The 27649-nt window shown below is 39.3% G+C and overlaps 1 protein-coding gene and 1 long non-coding RNA gene across 3 annotated transcripts in view; one reads left to right on the top strand and one right to left on the bottom strand.

Annotated features, from left to right (window-relative positions):
* nup98 (nucleoporin 98 and 96 precursor) overlaps positions 1-27649 on the top strand; it is a 44294-nt gene that overhangs the window by 12199 nt on the left and 4446 nt on the right. For both annotated transcript variants that reach the window (XM_005161439.6, NM_200685.2), the window contains exons 14-32: positions 663-850; positions 1111-1230; positions 2565-2848; positions 4561-4674; positions 4785-4923; positions 5614-5791; positions 8964-9116; positions 9948-10172; positions 10314-10440; positions 13480-13897; positions 15818-16050; positions 17654-17923; positions 18025-18182; positions 18288-18428; positions 21422-21576; positions 21679-21900; positions 22007-22248; positions 26577-26731; positions 26825-26936. In XM_005161439.6, the coding sequence (XP_005161496.1) occupies positions 663-850; positions 1111-1230; positions 2565-2848; positions 4561-4674; positions 4785-4923; positions 5614-5791; positions 8964-9116; positions 9948-10172; positions 10314-10440; positions 13480-13897; positions 15818-16050; positions 17654-17923; positions 18025-18182; positions 18288-18428; positions 21422-21576; positions 21679-21900; positions 22007-22248; positions 26577-26731; positions 26825-26936 (3634 nt within the window). The remainder of the gene's footprint in view (positions 1-662; positions 851-1110; positions 1231-2564; positions 2849-4560; positions 4675-4784; positions 4924-5613; positions 5792-8963; positions 9117-9947; positions 10173-10313; positions 10441-13479; positions 13898-15817; positions 16051-17653; positions 17924-18024; positions 18183-18287; positions 18429-21421; positions 21577-21678; positions 21901-22006; positions 22249-26576; positions 26732-26824; positions 26937-27649) is intronic.
* On the bottom strand, positions 21715-25518 carry LOC141379909 (uncharacterized). Its single transcript, XR_012396880.1, has 2 exons — positions 24317-25518; positions 21715-24197 (listed from the first exon to the last, which is right to left on the bottom strand). It is a non-coding gene; the product is annotated as an uncharacterized lncRNA (long non-coding RNA).

The following is a 27649-nucleotide window of genomic DNA, read 5'->3' as shown; positions in this document are numbered from 1 at the left end:
TATAGATAGATAGATAGATAGATATATATATATATATATATATATATATATATATATATATATATATATATATATATATATATATATATATATATATATAATAAGGCAAAAAAAATAGAAAAATCTTAAAAAAAAAAAAAAATGTTGTGCATTATTTTATGGTAATATAATAAGAGTATTTGTCTAAAATAATTTGTCCAAAAAAATTAATACTTGTGTTATTATTTTGATAGAAAACTACAGGGATCACCTAAAGCAGGGGTCACCAATCCTGGTCCTGGAGGGCCGGTGTCCCTGCAGGGTTTAGCTCCAACTTGCCTCAACACACCTGCCTGGATGTTTCAAGTATACCTAGTAAGACCTTGATTAGCTTGTTCAGGTGTGTTTGATTAGGGTTGGAGCTAAAATCTGTAGGACACCGGCCCTCCAGGAACAAGTTTGGTGACCACTGACCTAAAATCTCTATAATTGATAAGCTCTTCCTATTGCAAGTTTTGGAAGAAGTTGTTCCAAACTGCTGTGTAACTCACTCAAGCTGTACCCAGAAGACAACAGTGCTGTGCCTTTTGATGTGTTTAAATTGTGTAGCCCAAATTTGAGGTTTGATTTAAATTCGTGTGAGGCTCCAAAAAAAAACGAAACCTTTCTTTTCCCTTTCTTAGCGTCTGAAACCCACAAATCCAGCTGCCCAGAAGGCCTTGACTACCCCTACTCAATACAAACTCACACCTCGTCCTGCCACCCGCGTGCGCCCCAAAGCACTCTCCTCCTCAGGCTCTTCCAAATCTCAGCTCTTTGATGGGCTTGATGATGATGAGCTCTCTCTTAACAACGGGGCTTTCATGCCTAGGTAGGATCCTGACTTCTGTCTTTTTTATCACGTTCAATTGAAAAATATTATTTAAATCAAATTACATATGTTAAGCTGCTCTTGTTTGATTTTTACTTTATGTACATTTTGTAGTACTCTAACTTGTTTTGCCATGTCAACATTGAACGTTATAGTCGTAGCTTTAAAATAAATGGTTATCTAAATAGGAACCTGACCTTATAACTCAAGCTAGTACATGTGTGATAACTAAGTGTTTCTGTCTGCATATTATATTTCAGGAAGAGCATAAAGAAGCTTGTGTTGAAGAATCTGAACAACAGCAGTCTGTACAACAACTCATTAAACCGAGAGGCTGATGATTTGGCCTCTCCTTCAGAGTACCCACAGAATGGGCTCAGGTTAGTGCTCACCCATTCTTAAACAGTTCATCAAGATGAAACTGCAAATGTTAAAGGGCCATGAAACCCCCTCGTTTCAGCAGGGTGTTTTCACACCTCTTCTTTGGAAAAAGTCAGAAAAGTGGGCGTGTCCAGCTCTGTTTAGGGGGGAGTGTCGGAGGAACTAAAGTGGGAGGGTGTGGGAGTGTCGATTTGGGCACGCGCGAGTTTCAGAGTCAAAATACACACACACACACACACATACATACAGGAGAATGTGATGGTCTTTAACCTACATGGACATCTGTAGTCGAATTATTAGCCAAATTATTAAATGGTGGACTTTAACTGCAGTTTGGCTCTTTCATTCAGGGAATTCATTCATGCCCCTCTCGACACACGAGATATTTGATTCGAGGAGCTGCTCTAAGCGTGTATTTTTCATGCAATGTTTTATACCGCACGGCGAATGAGAGAAAAAAACCCTCTGCATTTCCCAGAAACTTAGATGCACACGACAGGTAGTGTCAGAAAGCCGCGCGTGTTATTCCGGTCACTAAATGCGGTAAAAACCCTACACGAGGTTAAAGTTTGGTTGTGGTGCTAACGTGTTTACACTCTGTGCAATAGTTTGTTAGATACGAACAAACTGAATAAACAAAGAGCACTGGTCGCTCACTTACCAAATCTGTAGAGACAGGACAATCACCAGCAACTAGAGCCGCGTCTTTATGAAGAGAATACTACAAACGATTCCAGATCCCAGCGTTTGCAGATGAGAACAGCTCTCAGGTAAACAATAATCCTCCTTAGACTCGTAAGTTATTGTTGTCGCGCGTCGCGTACACTGTAATCCACACGTGAGTCTGAGCTCTCACAGAGAGAAAATTAAAACGAAACTTAACTGCAGCAAACTATAAAAGCAACACTTCACGCTTGTTTTGCCAACACAACGTGGCGTCTCTGTCCTGAAAACACGGTGATAGTAATGAATATTAATGAAGTTGCACAATAGAGTGCGCTGATTGGTTTGACCCAAGCCTTACTCATGCATTAATGCAACACACTGTAAGACGTAATAAGACTCACTCAGGCACAGACGCCCAGTCTGCACGCTGGAATACACACTATTATGTCATGACCGTGACGCAGCTTCAAAAATTCGTTTCTAACAGGAAGTACGAATTTGCTTAAAATAACGCAAAAACAACCAATTTACACTTTTTAGTGAAATATAGGTGTCCTAATAGTGTTTTTAGCAGTGTGGGACACATATATGACTGTCAACAGCTCAAAAAATGTGTTTTGGTGTTTCGTGACCCTTTAATGCATCTTCACACTTTCTCTCTCTTCAGTCTGAGTTTGGATGAAGGAGAACCCAGAGAAGCAAATATGGAGAGAAGAGGGGAGGATGATCTGGAGGTCTCAAAGTTTTACACCAACCCAATCACCAAACCCATTCCTCATGCCCAGCTGAGCCCCTTGCTTCAGGACACCATCTCCGAGTTTAACATGCGGGGATCTGGCAGTCATCGCAACGGGCTGGAGGCCAGCAGTGAAGACCTCTCTCTAGCAGAGGACTCCATTCAGGAGGAGAGAGATGAGGAGCTGGAGGCTCAGAAACCTCCTCACCCAGCTGGTACGATGGAATTTTCTTGTTTTGATTTAATTACTGAAGCTTTTACCATAATATACGGTATTATATTATGAACCTAAGCTGCAAAAAGGTTACTTTTACAGCGATAATAACCATAGACTACTTGCTGTATTGCTTAATTGTATATACAGGGGTTGTATGTACAATTTATGGTTTGAGGTTTCATGGGTAAATATGATCAGCCTGGTGGCCAATCTTCGCTGATTGCACATTTTTTACCAATAAAAGCAGAGTGTAAAGGTTTAATTAGCAGAGTTTTGGCTAAACTACTGCAATACACACAATATTGTGGGTGACGTATCAGAGGACAAATTGTTGGTTCACATATGTGATCAAGGCAGCAAGTCTTTGACGTATCAAGAACCATGTTATTCAGGGTAATGTCAGCAAATTACCAAGAAGGACGACCTACATCCAACAGGACTAAACTGTGGAAGTAAGAGAAAGCTGTCTGAAATAATGCTGGGGGAAATGATAATAATCGGCCAAATAAATGATTTATGAAAATAATGCATGTTTTAAACTATTTTGTTGCATGACATTTTGTTGTAAGCATGACAAACTGGGAAGACTTTACAATAAAGTATCATTAACAAATGCTATTGTCAAAAATGATTTTATGATGCTGATGCTGCTGCTGATGATGATAATATCATAAAATCATCAATGATAATATTTTTGTTAAAGTTGATAAAAAAACAAACAACAGAAATGTATTAGTTGACTTTAATTAGTCAATTATGACTTTAACATTAACTAAGAAATTAACATCAGCTAAGGTTAATAAATGTTTTTATAGTTTTTATCAGGACTATGTAACCTTAAGGCTCCTACACACCGGGACGTTTTTAGTTTGCGTTTATCGTCAGCCTTTTACGAGACGTTTTTCAGTATTCAAACCCAAGCGCTTTTCACTGGCGTCAAGCAGAGGAGTATGCTAAATCACTCTTGACGTTAGATGGCGCTGCACAACTTTAAGCTTCTGACATCCGCTTATAACAAAGAAGAAGAGGAGGAGAGGAAGTTCACACGTTTGTTTATTAAGTTACTGGGGACTCATTCAAGCAACAGCTCCAGCTCTAGCGATGAACACAGAGCAATAAGCGGCTAAACGTTCATATCGCCTCTGGGCATCTTCTTCATTGACAGTTTTGCGCTTGAGCGCCTCCAAGTGCTGCTTACTGTAACTTCAGCAGCTCTGTGCACATTAACAAAAGTGCCGATCTGATTGGTGGAAAAGGTTTTGACGCGCGCGTCAAAACAAAAAAACAAGCATTAGGCGTTATTTTTTTTAAATGACGCTTTTGCGCCTGACGTTTTGCGCGTTGGTGTGCACAATCACATTGAAGCCCTTTGTTTAGTTACGAGGCGTTAAACGTCGACAGTAAACGCGAGCAAAAAACATCTCGGTGTGTACAGGCCTTTACACTACAGCGAACAAACGTAAGGTCTGTAAATAGTCACAGAATTTTCAATGTTGTACACTAGATTAGATTAACATGGAAATGTTAATGTTTGAAAATAAATCAACTATTACATCTTCAACATTAGGTTTTGTTATTTTAAAAACCACTAAAAAAACAACAGTCTAAATATTACTAAAAGCCTTTAAACATTTTATTATTGTTCACTGTATTTACTTTGCATGTTCATTATAACATTATATTGAATTATTGATTATCGTCTGCTTTCAGGTATAGTTCTTAGCCGTGTTGGCTACTACACCATCCCTTCGATGGAAGAGCTGGGAAAGATGCTGAATGAGAATGGGGAGTGTATTGTTGAGAACTTCACCATCGGCAGAAAAGGTAAAATAAACTATTGCATGAACAAAAGAACGAATGATGTTTCAAGTAGCCCAGCAGTGGAGCACGATGCAATGATGTGACTTGGTCCTGTTTTTTTTTTTTTTTTTCAGGCTATGGGTCAGTTTTCTTCCCTGGGGAAGTTAATCTTACCAACATGATCCTGGATGAGATTGTACACTTCAGACGCAAGGAGATAATCGTGTACCCTGATGACAAAGACAAGCCCCCTGTTGGAGAGGGACTAAACAGGTATTGTAAATGCTCAACAGTGCTAGATTTTCACTCGCACTTGTGATTATGACAGTTTTGTGCTGAAGAGTCACAAATGAATCTGTACGACCTGTGTGTACTGTATTTAGGAGCTTATTGGAAAAAAAGACTTGGTCTAAAACTTGTGTTATGAAACTGGTGGTCTTTCAAAATGGTATATGCCATTCCTTAATTGTAATTTTAATAGAGATAACATTTTGGAATTAAAAAAATAGAATCTCTAATTTTTATTTATTTATTGTTTAATAAATTCGTGCAAATAAGGTAAAAATAATGTTGTGTAAAAAGTTGTAAATGGAAATCCTTTATTGCATATGTCTGAATGAGCAGCTGCCAATAGTAAAGCAAAGGTATTTGAATTTTGAGTTTGTATAAAGTTAAAAGTCCTGTTCTAAACAATTAATACAGTTTAATGTAGCCCTATAAATCATAAAATCAACAACTGAACATATTTTCAGGAATAGCGGAAACCTGTGACCATTGACATGTGTAGTAGGAAAGACAAATGCTATGGTCAATGGTTACTGGTTCGCACTTTGCACAATTGCATTAGTCGGTGATCTATCCCTGTTTGGATCCCTCTGTTAAACAGTTTTTGAAATACCTCTGCTTAATTGTGCTTCTCCTTATTCTCTTCATCAACATCACATCGATTCTTAACATTTGCAGACGCGCTGAGGTGACTCTAGATGGAGTGTGGCCCAATGACAAGACAACTTGCTGTCAGATCAAGAGTCCAGATAGGCTGACTGAGATGAACTATGAGGGTCGGCTTGAAGCAGCTTCACGCAAACAGGGCGCCCGCTTCTTGGAGTACCGGCCTGAAACTGGCTCTTGGGTCTTTGAGGTATGAACATTTTACTGAACTGAAGACATTCTGTTAAAGCTCTGTCAGAGCACTTTTACGTTAGCTTAGCATAAATCATTGAACTAGATTAGACCCTCAGCATCTTGCTCAAATTTCAAAAGAGTTTCCATAATTTTCCTATTTAAAGGGCACCTAGGTTACCCCTTTTTTCAGATTTAATATAAGTCTTTTGCGTCTCTAGAATGTGTATATAAAGTTTCAGATCAAAATACCCATCAGATTTTTCATTATACCTTTTACAAGATGCTGTCTTATACTGATTTCCAGCAGGGGGTGGTTTTGTCGTACTGCGCCTTTAAGCTTTTTCTTTCCCGCCCACTGTTTCTACATGCCTCCTCCCTTAGCTGCGTTAGACAACAGACAGACTTAAAGGAAGAAGGTCTCACGTAGCGTTTGTGAGATACTACAGTAAGAACTAACCTTTACTAATCAGTATTGTGAAGTTGCATTGAGTCACACACAATATCGTTACAAAGTTAACACACACACACACACGCACACACACACACACACACACACACACACACGCGCAGGCAGGCAGACAGGCAGACAGACAGAGCGCGCTTAGCCTAGTTAAGGCTAACCTCAAGTGTGGATATCTGTTATGCTAATGTACAAAATAAACCTGATTTAACTTCCACAAACCGGGATTGAAGCGTCTTCTTTTATAATTGTTCTGACACGCGGCTGTGCTGATGAAGTAAAGCTAAAGTAAATCGCTGTAATTAATTACACACATACTCTGTTTTAAAACACTTTAAACATGTGAAACTTACTCTTAATCACATTTGATGATGATTGCTGATCCTAGCGAACAGAACAGACCTTTTATTCCCGGTTGCTTTGCGTATGTCTGCCTGGTCTTGTTGACATACACGGGACTACCGGAACATGTTAATGCGCGCAGCTGTCAATCAATTCGGTGGGCGGGGGGAATCGCACACCTACGTAATGGTGCGATCGATTTGAAAACAGCTCCAATTGGCTGACCCTTTTTTTGTAGTTAAATTGAAAAAAAAGGACTGGGTGTGTACATATCACCCCAGTATGACGGTCTATACACTATACCAACACACAGATCTGTCCAAACAGCTTGAAAAGTAGATTTTTTTACCATAGGTGCCCTTTAAACCATGACTCTTCTCTAGTTTTGGTGTGTACTAAGAGCATTGTAAAATTAAAAGTTGCTGTTTTCTAGGCTATTCTATACTAGACTATAAGAACTATACTCACTCTGGCTTAATGATCAATATATTTTGCTACCGTGCCATGATACTCACTGCACTGTTATTTACCAAGCTGGGGACTATTTTCAGGTGCTGTATAATATCACAGCCATGTGGGAGCCATATCAACCTAGGAAGTAGTAACTTTTCATTGGTCTTGATGCACAATATAGAGAAGTCATACTTTAAAAAAAGAAAGTTATCAATGTTGTTTTTTTTTAACGAGATGCTAATGGTCTAATTTGATATAATGATGTATACTAAGTAGGGATGTAAATGTATCAGAATTTCACGGTACGGTAATACCTCGGTATGAATGTCAGGGTACGGTATTTATTGAATCATTTACAGGAAAAAACAAAACTTATGAAAATACTCCAAAAAAGTGCCAAAAGTGTCAATGACATACAAATTAGCCATCTATCTGTAAGCTTTGAAACAGGAACTTCAATTTTAATAACAAAAAAATATTAAACCATGTAAAAAAAATAAAGTTTCAATTTAGTATTGTTGAAAACTCATCACATTCAACATTTAATCACTCACTCACTTAGATAGAGATGGGTTTAAAGGAAAGTTATCATATAAATATAATCTGGTAAAAGCTGGTATCTCTGGGCATTTACAATGTCCCCTGCAACAGAAAAAAAACCCTCTCATTTGGGACTGAGGTTTCTGGGACAGAGATATGACTTGGCCCAGGTTGACAGCAGTGGGTAACGTTGTGCATTGTCTTTCCCCCACTTGAGAGGACAAACCATGAGTAAAATAGAGATCTCATGTCTGCATCAATCTGAACAGTGTGCTGACAACACCGCTATTCAGTACGCGCGCGACAACACAGCTGATAAGAACTCGCGCGACAACACAGCTGATAAGAACTCGCGCGACAACACAGCTGATAAGAACTCGCGCGACAACACAGCTGATAAGAACTCGCGCGACAACACAGCTGATAAGAACTCGCGCGACAACACAGCTGATAAGAACTCGCGCGACAACACAGCTGATAAGAACTCGCGCGACAACACAGCTGATAAGAACTCGCGCGACAACACAGCTGATAAGAACTCGCGCGACAACACAGCTGATAAGAACTCGCGCGACAACACAGCTGATAAGAACTCGCGCGACAACACAGCTGATAAGAACTCGCGCGACAACACAGCTGATAAGAACTCGCGCGACAACACAGCTGATAAGAACTCGCGCGACAACACAGCTGATAAGAACTCGCGCGACAACACAGCTGATAAGAACTCGCGCGACAACACAGCTGATAAGAACTCGCGCGACAACACAGCTGATAAGAACTCGCGCGACAACACAGCTGATAAGAACTCGCGCGACAACACAGCTGATAAGAACTCGCGCGACAACACCGCTATTCAGTACGCGCGCGACAACACCGCTATTCAGTACGCGCGCGACAACACAGCGGATAAGAACTCGTATTCATCCCCGCTTCTAGCAGCACACTCTATTTCCGCATTACTGGATCTGTAACGACAACAGACCGCAAGGGATGATGGTCAAGCATGGGCTGATGGGAATTGTAGTTTTCGCTACCTCCCGTTCGCTTCATTCGCCTGAGCAAATTTTCTCAGAAGACCTATAGTTTTACCGAGTCATGCGACTTCGGTAATATCGAAAAAAATTAATATTGCGGTATGACGGTATATACAATACCGTTACATCCCTAATACTAAGCTATGCTAAAAGTGCTCTTTCTAGACTTGGAGATGGATTCAATTGTGGTCAAACTCAACTGTTTAACTCAACTTGTAAAATGAGACCATTTCCTAAAGAAGTGCTGCTTTTTAAATCTCTCAATCTCTTTCCATGTTTTATCATCGGACCGATTTTTATACTGTGCTCTTCTCATGTATTGTCTGTTTAAATGTAACCTGAAATCTCTTCTACAGGTGGCCCACTTCTCAAAGTATGGCTTGCAGGAATCTGATGAAGAGGAGGAAATTTCTCCAGCTAAACTCGACCTGAAGAAGCTGAAGACAGCGGTTCCTCCAGGGCTTGCGCAGCTTCCTCTGACCCAGCAGCAGGGGGCGCCACAGGCTCAGGTAGACTGAGGAGCACTGAGTCTGACACACATTGGTTTCCAGGGGCTATTGCAGTTCACTTGTACCTGCTGTGCTTTCCCACAGTGCAGATCAACACTAGCAGCAGGAGAAGAGCAAAGATTTAGTGGTTCAAATGCTTCTCAGCTGTGATGCCAAAGGAATTGGGAGTTACTGAAATGCTGTGCACACATTTTAAATATTGAAAGTTTACAAAAAAAAGGGGTAGAGGCTTTTATCTAATATTTATAGTTTAAACAGCTTGTTCTTTGCCGTTGAAATTGGCAGCTGCTTTGATTTTAAAGGCTAGATCTTTAACTTGGAGTGGAATATTGTTTAGATTTTCTTCCAGAAAAATAATTTGTGCTGGGTTTTTCTTAATGTGTTTTAATGAAATACTTTGAATGAAATGCAGAAAAGCAATGTTTCTTTATATTAGCCAAATTATGAAGCATATTTGTATATTTATATAGGGGTTTGCGTGACCAGGTGTATTCTAGTTTTATTTTTAACAGGTGATTGAGAGATTATACGAGAATGTTTTACTTGGAAGTGTGATAGTGGAAAATTGTATGAATGTGTGTGAATTTATTTGAGATTTCCATGTATTTCTATGACAAATAAAAGTATAATAAAGCTGAAATGTTTGTCAGGACGTTTTATGGGTACATGATGCTTCCATAGCAGTGTTTTTGATACTTTATTACTATTCAAAAGTAGTTCTCATGTCTGATACAGATGGGAAAAGCATCAGTTGTAAGATGATGCAGCACTGTACTCTGCACTCAGATCAAGAATGAACAGCTGACTTGATCTCTTTGTGTGCATGTATAGAGTACTGCGGTTCTTGAGCTCCTCAGCCGTGTGTCGGAGTTGGACAGTGACATGGCTGACATTACTCAAGAGCACCCGGTCGAGAGTATTTTGGACGATGAGGATGGCGAAAGAACTTCTTTCGAAGAGAACAAACTGAGATCCGAGACCCCTGCTGAGAACGAGCCCGTGTCTGCATCCAGCCAGATCGCTTCCTCTATGGGCATCAACCCTCATACTTTACAGGTAGCGTGTGTGTGTGTGTGTGCGTGTGTGTGCGCGTGTGTGTGTGTGTGTGTGTGTGTGTGTGTAATCAGGTCACTGATTGCAAAAAAAGAAGTTGCATGTCTTGTCATTTATTAAAATGTTGATTTGTGTTTCATACAGATTATGAAGGCCTCTCTGTTTGCAGACGACGATGAGTGTGACATGTTTCAAGAGCATGTTTCTTCAAAGCTCATTCAAGATGTGGCTTCAACCAAACTTTTGCTTTCTGGAGCTGGTCGGCCATCAAGTATGACAGTGCTTCAGTTTATGCATTATATTGGGTAGAAGTTTGGAACAAACAAGTAACAATATTTGTCAACTGTTACAGCTTAAAGCCATCTGATTTAAATCGCTTTATGAATTTTTTTTTTTTATAGGAGTCATAAGATTTTTAGAAAATGTTCTTGCTGTAGGATTCTGCCAGTATCAAATTTTGTTGAAGCTTTTATCATGATATATGGTATTTTCAGGATAAAAGACCTTAACCTGCAAAAAAGATCACATTAACCACTTATACTCTGCGACCGGGTCCGTGACGTCATCGACTTTCACTTTCAGATTTAAAGGGCTAGCGTTGCATCAGACCCCCGTAAGTGGTGTCGTTTGAAAGTGTAGAATCTATATTTTATGCACATATGCATCACTTTTGTTTTTATTCTACTGTATAAAAGTTATTTACACTTAAATACACAGTATTTTGGATACCCAAGCTGGGTATTTTACATTGGTTAATTTTCATATTTTTCATATGACACATGTACAAGTTATAGCTCAAATGAAAGCTCTTGCCGGTGCTCATACAGTTCTACCATTTTTTTACTGAATTATATTCACATGCCAAACAGTTGTTGAATGAATTGTGGTGTTTTCATGGCGCAGAAGTGTAAACAATACATTTATGATCACTAAGCAGCCCCAGATAGCACAGACAGCTGTCATCTCTTACCTTATGATGTGCGCTTCAGGGCCATTCTCCTCTGTTTTTGAGGTGATGTGCATAAGTAAACCTTTTATATGTCTGATGTGGTCCAAACACAGTGAATTATGTTTGATCAAACAAAATAGTGAAATATGAAAACAAGGATCGGTCTCTGTGGCTTGTACAGCACCTCTCATCAGTTGGAATGCAATAACTTTTGCATAGATTATGGTAGAGACCTTCCCCCCCATGATTACAGACGTGTGCAGGAACCACCAAAATTAATTACAGCACGCTAGACCACACAGAACCTAAAAGGTACACTTTCAAATTTGAGTTTATAAAAAAAAAATACAAAAAGCGCCTCTTTTTTTTAAGGTGTTTATTATAACACAGACAACATATACAGTTATTTTAAACACTTTCAATAGTGTTTTATGAAAATTCAAAGGGTTTTCTTTAAAATGATACCAAATCTTTGCATTTACATCTCTTTATGTGGATTTGGGAAGCTTTTAAATTTGGGTAGGCAAAATCCAGGCGGAAATCCCCAAATAGCAGCAGAGTTTAAGTGGTTAATGTCTATAATAACCTGAAAATATTTGATGTATTGCTTTTATTGTATATACATGTTCAGAGTGAGCAAATGTTACTTAAAATAAAGTCTCATTCGTAAACATTATTTAATGCATTAAAGTTAACAGTGAAAAATGGTCCTATTATAGTTGTCAAACTAAACAAATACAACAGATTTTCTGCGTTTAACAAAACCTTTTTTGGACATTAACAAAGAAATAAACTTTACCTAAGACTAATAAATGGCCGGGCTGCACGCTGGCGCAGTGGGTAGCACCATTACCTCACAGCAAGTCGGTCGCTGAGACAGTTGGTGTTTCTTTGTGGAGTTTGCATGTTCTCCCTGTTCACGTGAGTTTCCTCCGGGTGCTCCGCTTTCCCCCACAAGTCCAAAGACATGCAGTATAGGTGAATTGGGAAGGCTAAATTGTCCGTAGTGAATGTCTGTGGATGTTTCCCAGTGATGGGTTGCAGCTGGAAGGGCATCCGCTGCGTAAAACACATGCTGGATAAAGTTGCGATCACACTGGACTTTTCTCCCCATAGACTTCCATTCATACGCACGCAAGTTTCGCAGATCGCTGTGTTGGCAAGTTCAAGCTTGGTGAACTCTGACCTGCGAAATCACATCACTTGACTGTGTGAGACCACGCATAGTCTTGTTTAATCCCGCCCCTTTTCGCTGCTGCCGTACGACAGAATTTCGCAAGCTCATACTCTAGTGTGATCGCAGCTTTAGTTGGTGGTTCTTTCCGCTGTGGCAACCCCAGATTAAAAAAGGGACTAAGTTGAAAAGAAAATGAATGAATAATAAATGCCCTAGTTAATTTAACTAAACTAAATGATCCAGATTAACATGTGAATATGTTAATGTTTGAAAATCAATGGCCTATTTAGTCTTTAAACATTTAGTGCAGTGATGAACATCCACTGCAAATACAACAATCGGAGCATTCTTCAGTGGCAGAATCTCTAAATCTTTAAGCAAAGCTTTGGTTAATATCAGTACAGTGCACACCCATTATCACAATATATTGAATTATTGAAGGTCTAATTTTCTGATTTGGTGCTTAATCATCAATATTGTTAAAATATGGGCACTCTTTTACCATTAAAGGTTCTTATTGTTGAAAGGGTCCACTGCTTAATATTTTTGGAGTTTCTTTTTGGATGAGTAGTAAAATTAAAACAATGGCATTCATTTAAAATCTCTTTCAGGCCTCTATCGCTACTATTGATCAATTTAATGCATCCATGCTATAAACATTTTCAACCACCTAAAATCTTAACCCACAGTATTAAATAGTAATATATCACTATTTCGACAATTAGGTTTCAACTGATAAAAAGAAATGTCACGCTTTATTTTGATGGTCCGTTTGTTGAATTTAGGTTACATCGCAACTAATTCTCATTAGATTATAAGTAAACTATTAGGTAAGGGTTAGTGTAAGTTGTCATGTACTTGCAAAGTTTCTTATAGTCAGTTAAGTGTCTGTTGAAGAAGCAGTATTAGTAGATGTTAAGCAGACTGTCTACTAATACTCAAAAGGATCATCAAAATAAAGTGTTACTAAAAGAAATGCCTTAAAATGGCTAATCTGCAGATTTGAATAATATCTAATGTACTATGTGCCACTGAATGTTGGAGTAGTTCAACTGGCAACACAGATATATATTACTTGTTAAACTATATCAATATGTATTATAATTTATTGTCATAATTTAGTTTGAATCATTTTCCTCATGATGGTGTAAAACCTGTCTGAAATTATGCTTTTTCCATTATAGTTGGAGCCCTTTTGCAAAACAAATTTACTTCAGGAGGAGGCCTCTTTTCCCAGTTGCCAGAGGTTCCTTTTAGTGGAATTTCTCAGAAGTTGAACAAGTCACTGGCATCAGAAGCTGCATGGCCATCATTGGGTCCATCTTTTCTTCTCCCGCCCCCTCCTCCAGAACCTACTCTTCGCACTGTAGGGGCCCGCAGGCTTGGGGGACCTGTGCCTCTGGAGGCCTCTATAACTCTAGGCAAAGGTCGCCTGCTTATGGACGCGGCTCTGTTCAGAGGCCGGTCTTTCAGAGTGGGCTGGGGCCCCAACTGGACTCTTGTGCACAGTGGAGATCAACTCAGTGTCACACACCCCGTGAAGGAGCCGGCAGCAGAGAACCTGGGGTTTGGATTCTTACCCAAACCAACCAAAACCAAACCGTAAGTTTAGCTGCTCCATACTTTATGTACCTATTTTGAACCTGACTTCATCCATTTGTTTAGATTTTTTTATTTTGTTTGCAAACTAGTGCATATTAAATTAAATCATGCATTAGCTTAATATTCTAATCTATTCTGATATATGCTAATTTAATAATTGAATGCAAATGATCATTTCCATGTTTAAACACAACGTTTTAGAAATATTGTAATATACAAATATTCACTTTTTTCTTGATGTGTACAAATCAATCAACTTATAAAATGTAAAGGTAAAAAAATGTAAATGTATTATAGTATAATATTATAATATAAACTATTCATTTGCAGTGTTTTGCATTTAAGGTTTATTTTAGCCCAAAAATTTATATTACCTCATGTACTCTCCCTCATGAGTGTTTTTTTTTTTCAGCATTTATGAGATCCTTCCTTTTAAAACAAAAAGAAGATATTTTGAAGAATGCTGGTTGGTGGTACTCAGGGCTTTATATTAACACCCGCCAAATGCGGGTAGATTTCAGCTTTGGCAGGTTAGACAGACAATCCCACTAACCACTTTGACTGGTTGAAAGTTATTTTTAAATGATAGTTTTCTTAAAAGCAGGGTTCGACAGTATAAGGATGACCCAATATGCGTGCAAATGTGATCTTAAAATCGAGAAGTAAAATAATTGTGATCACGCGAGCAGAAGAAAGCACTAGAATACTGAATGAGAGGATGATCACTCACGCTTAACAGCTGATGTGATGTGTGCGACTTCTTAAAACGCGTGCGCGCGACTTCTTAAAACTCGTGCGCCCTCTCGAACCGTGAAGCAACCGTCTGGAACAGGTTCTGGAAACGCAATCGGTTTTCTTTCAAATAAACTAGACAAAAAGTGATGAACATGCATCCTCACAGTCCTGATGCTTTTAAGAGCTCAAACTGTTTATTTTGTATTCAGCACTGGTTGCTTTCACTTTGAACAGATTATTAAATGGCCTAAAGTTAACCGTGTGCATGTGATCATTCTTTCATTATCACACACGGTATGTTTCACCTGCTTTCATTTGCTTACAGTTTTATTTGCTTTTATTTTTGTTAAAATGGTTTAATTATTTTTTTTTTTTTTACAACATTTATTTAATGGGAGATGAACTCTCCATTTATGTGCAGTCAACTGTTGATCCGAGAGATCTTTATCCAGGACAGATTACTGTGCATATTTTTAATACATGACAATAGTTATTTTTTAAAAGTCAATAGCTTTTCTTTCTTTTTTAAGAAATGTTTTGTTAAATAAAAAGTATAGTATACAGCTATATTTTGCTTGTTTTGAAACATAAAAAATTTGTGGCTAAGAAATAATTATTGTTTCGTGTGGTTATAGAGATAGATTTGGAACATTGTTAATTTTGAGTTCTAAAAACTAATTGCAATATAACACTATGAAACCATGACCTATTTGCTCATACTCCTTGAGCAAGCTCATACTTAACACACAAAAAGTGAAATAAATGAGGGATGGAGACTTAACACAAAATTTAAATCAAGTAATTTTAGCATGTCAACATCAAATTAATGCATAAAAAATATATTTTCCCAACAACAAAATTGTGGCTAGTGAAAATGCAGAGTGGCTAGTAACATTGGAAAACTACTAGCCACAGTGGCCGGTGATTAAAAGAGTTAATGTAAACCCCTGGTGGTACTCATTGACTTCCATATCAGCACAAACAAAATCTATGGAAGTCAATGTGTACCAGCTACCAGCATTTTTCAAAGTATCGTCTGTTGTGTTCAACAGAAAAATTATACTTAAATAGGTTTTACACAAATTAAGGGTGAGTAAAGGATGACAGAATTGAACTTTTTTGTGTAAAATATTTCTTTTAACATGGCAGAAGTAATTTTTTTTAAATATTTTTGTATCACACCAGGATCACTGAAAGTCCCTTTAAAGTGCGTGTGGAGCAGGTGGTCGGTCTGGAGCCCAAGCAGTCATCAGAGAGCCTTTCTTTGTACCTCAGGCCACTGGAGATCGGTCTGAAGCACAGCACCATCAACACAGAGGAGCCCTGTCCCTTCATCCAGCCAGCAGGAGGAGTGGACGCTCTGCATGGCTACGCAGAGTGGATTGTAGAGGTCAACAAAGATATTGGAGGAAGTGATGGTATGCATTTTTTTATTGTTGTTTTTTTTGTGCTTTTCTTAGGACGACCGATAAATCGTAAGAAAAATGATTTTATGTGTGTGTGTGTGTGTGTGTGTGTTGCCATTTTAAAGCTTTAGGTGCAAAAGTTTGTTTTGAGAGGGAAATTGGTATTTTTATTATGACCATAGTTAAATGGCAATACTTCTCATTGTAAATGTTACAGAAGATTTTAGATTAATGTAAATGCTGTTCTATTAAACCTCATAAAAAGAATCATGTAAAAAATCTTGTTTGTTTTTCACCAAATCATCCATGTTAGAATGATTTTTCTGAAAGATTATGTGACCGTAAAGACTTAAAGGGCCATGAAACCCCCTCGTTTCAGCACACCTCTACTTTGGAAAAAGTCAGAAAAGTGGGCGTGTCCAGCTCTGTTTAGGGGGGAGTATCGGAGGAACTAAAGAGGGATGGTGTGGGAGTGTCTATTTGGGCACGTGCTGAGGAACTGCTCCAAGCGTGTATTTTTCATGCAATGTTTGATACCGCACGGCGAATGAGAGAAAAAACCCTCGGCATTTCCCGGAAACTTAGACGCACACGGCAGGTAGCGTCAGAAAGCCACGTGTGTTATTCAGGTCACAAAATGCGGTGAAAATCCTACACGAGGTTAAAGTTTGGTTGTGGTGCTACCATGTTTACACTCGGTGCAATAGTTAACTTAGTTCGATATGAACAAACTGAATAAACAGAGCACTGGTCGCTCACTTACCAAATCTGTAGAGACAGGACAATCACCAGCAACTAGAGCCGCGTCTTTATTAAGAGGAGACTACAACCGAATGCGGATCTCAGCGTTTGCAGATGAGAACAGCTCTCGGGTAAACATTGTTCCTCCTTAGACATGCAAGTTATTGTTGTCGAGCGTCGCGTACACTGTTAATCCACACGTGACTCCAGCTGCGCTCTCACAGAGAGAAAATGAAAACGAAACTTAACTATAAAAGCAACACTTCACGCTTGTTTTGCCAATACAACGTGGCGTCTCTGTCGTCTATACACTGTGACAGTAATGAATATTAATGAAGTTGCACAATAGAGCGCGCTGATTGGTTTGAACCAAGCTTTACTCATGCATTAATGCAGCACACTCTGAGACGTAATAAGACTCACTCTGGCACAAACGTCCAGTCTGCACGCTGGAATACACGCTATTATCTCATAGCCGTGACGCAGCTTCAAAAATTCGTTTCAAACCGTTAGTACGAATTTGCTTGAAATAACAAAAAAACAACCAATTTACACTTTTTAGTGAAATATAGGTGTCCTAATAGTGTTTTTAGCGGTGTGGGACACACATACGACTGTCAACAGCTCAAAAAACGTGTTTTGGTGTTTCGTGTCCCTTTAAGGATGCTTAAAATGCAGAGATTTTAAAATGTAAAATATACTAACTTGCATGTTTTATTTTGTGTTGTTATTCATTTTGTTATTGTCTTGACTATTAATGATATTAGTGTTGTAATCATTTATGTATGTGTTATACATGTGTGTATGTGTATGGACTTGTGTGTAGATTGATAGTTTAAACACCTGATTCTTATTTGACTATTTCTCACATCAGCTGGCCTGGCGCATTGGAAGCAAGTCTGGACTTTGTGTGCTGCTCTTTGGGGTCGACTGGGTGACCGTGACCTGGACACTGAGCAATATTCAGACTACCAGCAGCAGCTCGAGAGGCGGAGGAGCTTCTCACACTGGCTGTCTGATTGCGCGGCCAACTGCATCGAGGAGGAGGTGGGCCGAGCGCTTCAGCGCAGCCATGCAGAGGCCGTATTCAGTTACCTCACTGGCCACTGCATCAGCAAGGCCTGCAAATTGTCCCAGAAGAGTGGTGAGTGCACACTTTATTCGTTTCCAGTGATGCCTAATGCGTAGTAGTGATTAGTACAACAGTTTGTAATAAAGGTTGTTTGTGTTTCTGTGTGTGTATAGGGGACCATCGGCTTTCTCTGATGCTGTCCCAGGCTGTGGGCTCTCAGTTTTGTCGTGATCTGTTGGCTCTGCAGCTCACAGACTGGAACAGGATGCAGACAGACTCCTTCATCGAGGAGGAGAGGCTACGAATATTTGCTTTGCTTGCAGGCAAACCAGTAAGTACATCAAATACCAGATGATGTAGATGTATGTTTTAGATGTAATGTGTTTGTTGACTATTGTTATGCATTTTTTTGTATATATTTTTGTTTTTAATGAAGGTGTGGCAGTCTACAGACTGTTGTATAAACGTGTGCTCAGAGCTGGACTGGAAGCGGTGTGTTGCTGTTCATCTGTGGTACATGCTGCCTCCCACTGCCTCTGTAGCTGATGCTCTCACCAAATACGAAACAGCGTTTCAGGTGAGTTTCTGTTATAGCAGGTTTGAACTTTTTAGGTATTTAATTACATCACTGATGTGGGTGAAATGCATCACATATTTACTTTTGCAAATCAAAAGCCAGAACAAATGCATCAACAATGTCGGAAAACTTTACAGACTTTACATAAGTCTGCCAGCTAAATGTGACCCAATTCCGATTTTTTTTTGCTTGTATGTGACACAGATTGGATCTGTTCTATGACCGTGTAAACACGAAAAAAAACGCATGCATTCGGATATTCAGAGATCGGTTTCAGGCCTCCTTCATTCATTCATTTTCTTGTCGGCTTACTCCCTTTATTAATCCGGGGTCGCCACAGCGGAATGAACCGCCAACTTTATCCAGCAAGTTTTTATGCAGCGGATGACCTTCCAGCCGCAACCCATCTCTGGGAAACATCCACACACACACGTTCACACACACACACTCATCCACTACGGACAATTTAGCCTACCCATTTCACCTGTACCGCATGTCTTTGGACTGTGGGGGAAACCAGAGCTCCCGGAGAAAACCCATGCGAATGCAGGAAGAACATGCAAACTCCACACAGAAACGCCAACTGAGCCGAGGTTCGAACCAGCGACCTTCTTGCTGTGAGGCGACAGCACTACCTAATGCGCCACTGCCTCGCCCGGCCTCCTTCATATGTGGAAATAAATCAGATATAGATCGGATATGTGACAATGTGACTGACCAGACCTGAGATCTCTCTGATACCCACAAATTCCTCTGAATGGTGAAGGACATCATAAAGCATATAAACCATAAGCCCAAGCTACAGTGACGGCCCTTTCCCACCTCCTTCGCCTTAAAATTTTTTTAAAGTTGGGCGAACTTCGTGTTGTAACTTTTGCTTTTTGTCACTATTAATACACATAGAAAAACTTTATTCTGTCCAACACCAGTGCGCACACAAAGGCTACATCAACTACACACACGCATCAGGGCCATACCATTACATAAACTATGTGGGGTAAATCTGGACTAAACCATTCACTGCTTATATTACACTTCGCATATTTCGCAGAGCTAAAAACAAGACAATTTCTTCCATCTTGGCTTGTGTGGCACAGATGCTAGAACCTGCCTTTATGCATGCGCTACATCGTAAATTGTATGGCAAGTGTAAACGCATGAATTGGATATGGGTCACAATTAAAACAACGTGTAAACAGACAGGCAAACAAATCAGATATAGGCTACAAATCGGAATTGGGCATCATCAAGACCTGACATTGTAAAAATGTCATGAGCTCCTTAAAAGACAACATCTTGGGGCTTTTTGACCCAGTGGCATAATTTTGGTTTTGAAAAAGGTTGCTGGCACAGACATAATAAAAGCTGTGCAATATATAAAAAATTGATCTTTTTTAGTAGTATACGCAATATTCATATCAAAGTTGAGTTTGCTATATCTGTGAAATGAGAGAGAATTGATCACAAATGTGCAACAGTGATGCTCTTTGAGCAGAACAGTGATATAATTATATAATGTGCCTGTTCATGATTATACTAGATTTCTCATTGTTTATAGAGCGTAAGATCTGGCTGGGCCTAAATAAGTCCATTGCATGTATGAATAAAATTATAATAAATGAGGAAAACCATGGTTTTTCTTTATTGCGTCCTTTTTGGAATTTTTTTTTCAACTTCTAAAAAAGTACTTAACTGCCCCTCTACAATCAGAATAAAATAAAACTTTGACTGACGATTTACATTTAAGGTGTGTGAAACCAGTTGAACATCCTTCAAGAGCCACACATCCACACTTTGCTCTGTGGCTCATCATAAACCTGCCTTTTCTGTCTGAGGGCTGTTATGCACACTCGTGCATAAAATGCATGAAGCAGAAATGGAAAGCACTGGTTTATCCGTGCAGCACCTCTAAGTTACAAAAAATACCCCCAACTAAGGCCGTACTCGCACTATGTACCGTTGCCTCGAACCAGGCCAAAGCACGCTTGTCCCCCCTCCCCCGACGGCCCGCACTTACACTACAATCGGGCCTGGGCACGCTTACATCATCAATGCTGCGCTGTTCAGTAAGCGCTCTCGCTCAGCACAGTTGACATTTTTCTAGTTATATCGTTTAAGTCGTTTGATATGCAGTGACATGCAGTCAAATATTTCGCCAAACAGTCCTTAGGGATGCGGTGACAGTCAGATATTTTGCCGAACGGATCCGCCACTTTTGGCGCTCACAAACAATCACAAAGTCCTCTTGCTGCAGGAATGAGGACGTTTGCTGAAGGTGCGCAGCTGTTGTGCGGTGAGGGTTTTGGGTATTTAATAAACTAGGACAGTTTGTGTTCATTGAACAGTAAGATTGATTAATAAATCCATATGAAACTGTCCCTTAAAAGTCACGTCTTGCTTTCAGTTTCGGGCTTTAGCGCGTTTTGCACTCACACTACAAGCAAACCGCGCCAAAGCCCAAGTGAACTGCGCTCAGGAGATCCGGGAAACGGGCCTGGGCACAGTTCGGATAGCTTAGTGTGAGTAGGCCCTAATTAGATACGCAAGTAATGAAAAGTCTCCGTAATAATTTTATTCGAGTTTTATTTATGCATTTTTTTATTCAGTGTTTTTAAAAAATACATTTAAAAGTTTAAAATAATAGATTTCAGATGGAATGATTAGGCTTTTTTAACTTTTAAAATTCATTTTTGTTGTTGATAAATGGAATGTTTTCCTAAATAAAATAATTAGTTTCTTTCAGTCACTGAAATTAAGGGCTTTTAGAGACTAAAAGAGGAAAAAAATATCAAATTGGATTATTGTTTTTGAAGAAATTGGTCTACTTGTAATAGAATTATGTACCATTACAGCATGCCAGAGCAGATTAAATGCGCCAAAGCTCATTTTCAGAACTTTCTTGAGAGATTCTTCTGATTTTTATCAAATGTGTAATTATCTTGAAAATAAATTATAAATACATAAATGCCATATTAACTGAACTTTTTTTCTAGGGTTCAGAGGAAGTGAAAAGGTATGCTGGCCCTCCTTTACCTCCGTATATAGACGAACTGGAGTTGTTGGGTTTGGATGAAGACATGGATGAGATCGATTCCAAAAAGCCACTCTACGACATCTGCTTCCACCTGCTCAAACTTTACAGCGACAGGTTTGTAACTGTTGATTCCTTTTTTTGTTCACCATATGTTTGCATCAACATGACTGTAATTACATGACTGTAATTGTGTCCTCTTGACCCTGTTCCCCTCAGGCACTACAGCCTTCAACAGCTGCTTGATCCCAGCACAGTGACCGCCGATCATCTGGACTATCGGCTGAGCTGGCACCTCTGGAGTGTGCTGCAGGCTCTCAACTACAACCACCTGGCCACCTCATGCCAGGGCCTGCTGCATGCCAGCTATGCTGCTCAGCTAGAGAGTGCGGGATTATGGGAAATGGCCATCTTTGTGTTGCTGCACATCACAGACTCTGGGTAAGTGTGTTCTTATCAGAGTACTCAGTTAGTTGGGTTTTATATCATGGTGTATTATGTAAATTTATATGTGGGGTTGGGGTTTTTTTTGTGACCGTTTTTGCAGACGTAGAGAGAGTGCAGTAAGGGAAATGCTTAGCTTACATTGCTCCCTCGAGGAGACGGAAGAGTCGATGGAGAAGGAGCAGTTTCTTACAGAAAAGCTGCTGATCCCCATCCAGTGGATCCATCAAGCCAAGGCCATCCGTGCCTGCAGAGAGGGAGATAAACATAGAGAAGCCTTGCACCTTTACAAGGCTGGCCACTGGAACCACTGCCATCGACTGGTCATCCAGCACCTCGCCTCAGGTTTGAATGAGCTAATAACACGCATGCTTTTAATTTCTCCAAAATGTATGTCAACAACATTTTAATTTTGGCTATATGGTCACAATGCACTTTTTATATCACATTGAATTCAGTTTGCATGCATATGAATGTGCAAGATGTGAAGATGGTTCGTTGGTTTCGAACATAATAATAGAATATTATAGACCTTTTTCATTGCTGCTGCATGGAGGGCGCCATAGCGACCAGCGTCTTCAGGTAGAATGCTAAAAACTTCTGTTTACAGCGTGTACAACTGGTAATTTGCGCTCCGAAAATGGGTTTCAATTACGTTTTTAATGGATAACAGAGTGTTTTTGTGACACACAACTTAGTAATGCCGTTATAAACAGTCACGTGGTTCAAGCGCGTCAGAAATACGAGAAAAACGTTCTCCTTGTTCACGTGTCTGCCGTCAGAAATACAGTGTGTGTGTGTGTGCGTTCCCGGCCTGTCAGCTGTTAGCTCAGCGGCTTTTTAACACATACACACACACGCACACACACAGAGAGAGAGAGAGCAAACCAGAGTACTAGGGGTGTCACGATTTCTATTTTTAATCTAAATCGATCGAAATTTATGCTCAATTTCAATTATCGAATCAAAAAATAGAATCGTCAATGCTGCCACGCCCCCATGTCACGTCAGCTTGGCTTGCCAAGCGGGAAAATAACAGGCTTGTTGAAGTGCTTGTTAAACTGCAGATACAGGAGACCCGTCGACAGAACTTAAACCCTCTTCCCTTTCAATGAAGTCGCTGGTGTGTAAGCATTTTGGATTTCCAGTGAGTTATGTTGACAACGTTCGTGTTGTCGACAAAAAAAACACAGTTCTGCAAGCTCTGCTATGTACGTATTACGTACTGTTAGTCCGATAGACAACACCGGCATAGCGATCCTCCGCCCGCCCCCGTTGCAAATCCGCTTGCGAAAATTACACATTCAGGCTCTGTTTACACTGTCTTTGTCTTTAAATGGCATTTTAGAACGACAACGATTTGACATCCACAGTGGCGTGTGGCATTTCTGAGCAGCCCTCCTTCCTCTCTACCTCTGAAAATGCACATCACGTGACCACAAAGACACAGACGCACACACACAGCCATGCGCTCGAGACAGCGGGTTCAGGCAGTCAGAGGACGGCTTCAATCTTTCACTCACTTGTACTTAGTCATTTTAGCGAACACCTCAGATACTGTTGGCTGGTTCCTGTTGGTTGTGCGTCTTTTTTACCGACGCCATTATAACGACACAGATCACTGCCTATTCACGAGTCCCGCAGAAAAAGTGATTGACAGGTGGTAATTATGTGTGTAACTTACCTTTATTCATTTACTGTATGATTTGTTTATGGGTAAAACAAAGACCATGCAGGTCAGGTAGTTTAAACAGTAGGCTACAAATAATTAATTGGTCATTAATTAATTAGTTATTCATAATCGAAAATCGAACCGTGCCTTTAGAATTGAAAATGTAATCGAATCGAGGATTTGGAGGACCGTGACACCCTTACAGAGTACTGGCATGAAACTTAACAGGTATAAAAGTCGTGCAATTTACAAAAATTACCAATAAAAGTCTGTTATTGATACTCTGCTGGCTGATTTGCTGTTCATTCTAATCGCGAGCCGTTTGTTATTTCGTGTGTTGTTTTTACCACGGTTTGTTTTTCTGTCATTTCGAAATGACACTTGCTTATATTTTCACTTTGTCACAGTTATTAAATCAGTGTGTCAGTGGCACAGTACTGGCTGCCTCACAATGCCTCACAGCAGCTGTTTTCCATCCTATTAGATTGCATTTCTTTAAATGATCAGTCCAGGAGATGGTGCTAATGGACAACAGTATTAGTTTAACGAGGATAAAAGCAGGTAAAATAGATTAAAACTATTGTTTCAAAGCTGTCCAAATGTGACTATTTACACGCATCAGCTGCCGACCGGAGGTTCTTCACATTCTTCTTGCGCATACACGCAAAGCATAATGGGTAATTTTGCGTTCCAAGAAAAAGGTCTACAATATTGAAAGTTTCCAACAATCTCAGCTTTCACATGCAGGGTGTAAACACTTAATTCAGTTTTTGTTCTGCACTGTGCATTTGTCTTAAGGGCTGTTTATGCAGTGTTTTCAACCAAAATTATGAAACTATATACATTATGCTTGTTTGTTTACAAAAAAATGTTGTTTTTGAGATGGAAAAACTGAAAAGCACTTTAAATCAGACGTTTTTGAAAGCGCTGTCAATGTTGTGTCCATGTAAGAACCCAAAATGTCTTTGAAAATCATCATACAAGTCTGTAGTATGAATTTAGGGGAGTGTAGATTAAAGTAAAGCACAAACACGCACTACACGTGTATTTCCTGACACTTCGCCACCAAAGTGTGGATTACTTCAATACAAGCAAAAGCTGAGACCCTTCTTACACACACAGAAAATCATACATATACGCTGGTACCAAGCCACCACTCTCCCCTACAGGTACTGTTTAATAACAAGGTGATGGTGCCAAATATTTTGCTAGCATACATGATTGAGCATTTTTGACCATTTGTGTAACACAGATTCTTTTTCAAATGTAGTCCTGTAGACTGGAATCTTTTTCAAAACACAAGGGAAAAACGTTTTTGTTCTTGGCTGCATTCTTGTCTTGTAAATGTAGTCTAACTGTGCGTTCACACCGAAAGCGGTGAGAGCGTCCAAGGTCGCTCTGGCCACTCTGGCGACAACGCTGTCTGCCTTCAGCTCCGGTGGTGAGAGCGTCAAAATTCGTTACATTGCAGGGTTCAACGCTAAAGATTTTTTCTACTGGTCTGATCGGGCCAGTGGTTCAGATTTTTACTTGCCCTGCCAAAATTTTCACTGGTCCCACCAAAAAAAGAAAGGGAAGTTAATAGCTATTTTTTAGATACATATTTTAAATAACGTGTCAAAAATAAAGCCTGTCAATCTAGAATTTTAATACGTAAATAAAAATGTTATGCAAACAAAAAGAGCAGTATGGAAAATGTGGAGGTATTTTATTGCGGTTTGAAATTATTTAACAAAGGGTGGCTGACTTGTCAAACTGACGGTAATCTGTGCAACTGTGTTTTTTTTTTGTTGTTGCGTTGTTCACATGTAAATTTCTGCTTCCAAGATGTTAGAAACAGATATTTTCTTTTAGCCTTAGAATTTGATGGTGCCACCATGTTGCCATTTCTTCGCTGTACTGGTTGTTACCAGGTTACGGAAAAAAATAGAATTCTCAATCAGAAAAGAGGAACCGGAAAGCAATATGGTGTTTACGACATCACAGAGAAGGTAGTGTTTAAAGACTTAAAAGCACAAACTTAAAATGCACGCAATTGATAAATAGTCACAGACAAATTAAATGTTAGTGACAAGGCAGCACTGTCCCAGTCGGGCCAGTAATGATCCGGTCTACTGTCCCAATTGTCTGTCACGCTGGCCTTGGGCCACCGGGCAGTCCTTATTGTTGAGCCCTGCATTGATCTCGTATTTAAAGGAGCTGTTGCAGCATATCAGTAACATTCCTTCATAAAACATGCTTTCTAGTGTGAAAATGTTGCACGCTTCTTATCAAATTCAGTTAACAATGGAAGATCAAGTTGCACGTGGTGTGACTTTGCTCCACTTAATTATCCAATGTGTCCATGTGTCTGAAATAATTGTGAAGCTGCAATACTGTTTCTTACTATCGCATGAGATTTCTGCCTTTTTAAATATATATAGCATTAATGCACATCAGTAACGTATCAGTTAATATAAATTCCTCTAAGAAAATGTTGTAAATAATTGAAAATCCGGCGACTGCAATTATCAAACACTTGAGAACAAGTGCCGCTTTCGGTGTGAACATACTGTTAGTGCGCACAAATGATTAAATGAGTCTTCTTTTCTATTGCACTGCCAAATACACACACTGATTTCTTTGCAAACCCATACGTTTTAATATTTAATTATTAATTTATTATTATTTATTTTAGCTATGTTCCACACTAAAGACAAACATGAAAATGAACTGTAAACCTTTCTTTCAGTTTAATGTTTTGCCATTTTTTAAAATAATGTGGACATAATAAAAGTCCTAAATCTGCAACGGTTTGTATTGTTTGAATCTTAAAACTGGTTGTTTCTATGTTAAGAGGTTTGACTTGTGTGTACATTTTAAAAGTCATTTGAAATAGAATTTATGACTAAGCTGGAACTTAGAAGGAATGTATAAATTTTTCTGCATGAATCCATCTTTAAACATTAATAGCATGTGTGGGATGAATCTTACCTAACCTTGAGTGTTTTTCCTCCATCAGACTGCATCATTAACGATAATCATAAGTACCTCCTGGATTTCCTAGAGGGTTTGGCAGTGCCAGAGCGCAGTGTTCAGATTCAGGGCTGGGATACGTCTGGAAGGGTCTTCCTTGATTACATCCATGTTATTCAAACGCTGCAAGACATCCAGCAGGTATCCTGTGGCACTGAAAATATTCATCTTAATTGGAACTGGAATATTTAAAACAAAAGTCCTAACATAATTGCTTTTTGCTTCTTTCTATAGATGGAAAGCCCAGGTTATGAGCTGGAGCGACTGCATACAGAGGTGACATCTCTCTGCAATAGAATAGTGCTTCTCCCCTGTTCCAAAGCTAAAGACAAACTTGCCCAATCAGGTATCAATATTTTTAACTGCACTTTGAGAATTTAAGTGTTAACTGATGCATTTTTGGAGTATGATGCGCACACTTTTACTTCAATGTTGTCACATCATTGATCAGCTTTTGAAAATTATACATTGATCATCTGTGTAAACTACAAAATTGTTTATTTATTTATTTTTGAGAGAGAAGGTGACCTCATGTACATGTGTATTATGCATTAAGGCAAGTGTGAGTACCTGCTAACGAAAACAACCAGTGGCATACTACAAGTCTAATTGCAGAGGCTTAGTGTTTCTTTATAAGGTGGCACCTATACTGGCCTGAAATGCTTAATAAAGGGGTTATAGTTGTTTTGGTTATTAAGTTTTATATACTTTATTGACATGCAAATATTCATTTAGTGTGTGAATAAGTCAATATCAGTTATTTATTTCTCTTGGTCAATGTGTGTTTTGTATTATTTGGCGTTTGTAGTCTAGGGCTGGTTGATTGTTGAAATGACATCGTAAACATGTCGGTTTATACCTGTAATTGTCATGCACATCTTGTCAGGAAAGCACTGTTGTGTTTTCAGTAGTATATCTCTAAAAGACAGAGGTTTTTAGTGCCAAAACTCTAAACATGATAGACCTCAGGAAATCCCCTTAGAGGTTGCATTGAAAACAGAAGTGCTTTCATTTATTCAGCATGACTAATTATCATACGACTACAGAATAATCTGCACA

The sequence above is a fragment of the Danio rerio genome, chromosome 21 (assembly GCF_049306965.1).
Source record: "Danio rerio strain Tuebingen ecotype United States chromosome 21, GRCz12tu, whole genome shotgun sequence".
In the NCBI taxonomy this organism is placed as follows: Eukaryota; Metazoa; Chordata; class Actinopteri; order Cypriniformes; family Danionidae; genus Danio; species Danio rerio.
The sequence above is the reverse complement of the archived record's forward strand: the minus strand, read 5'-3'. Positions and strand labels throughout refer to the sequence as shown.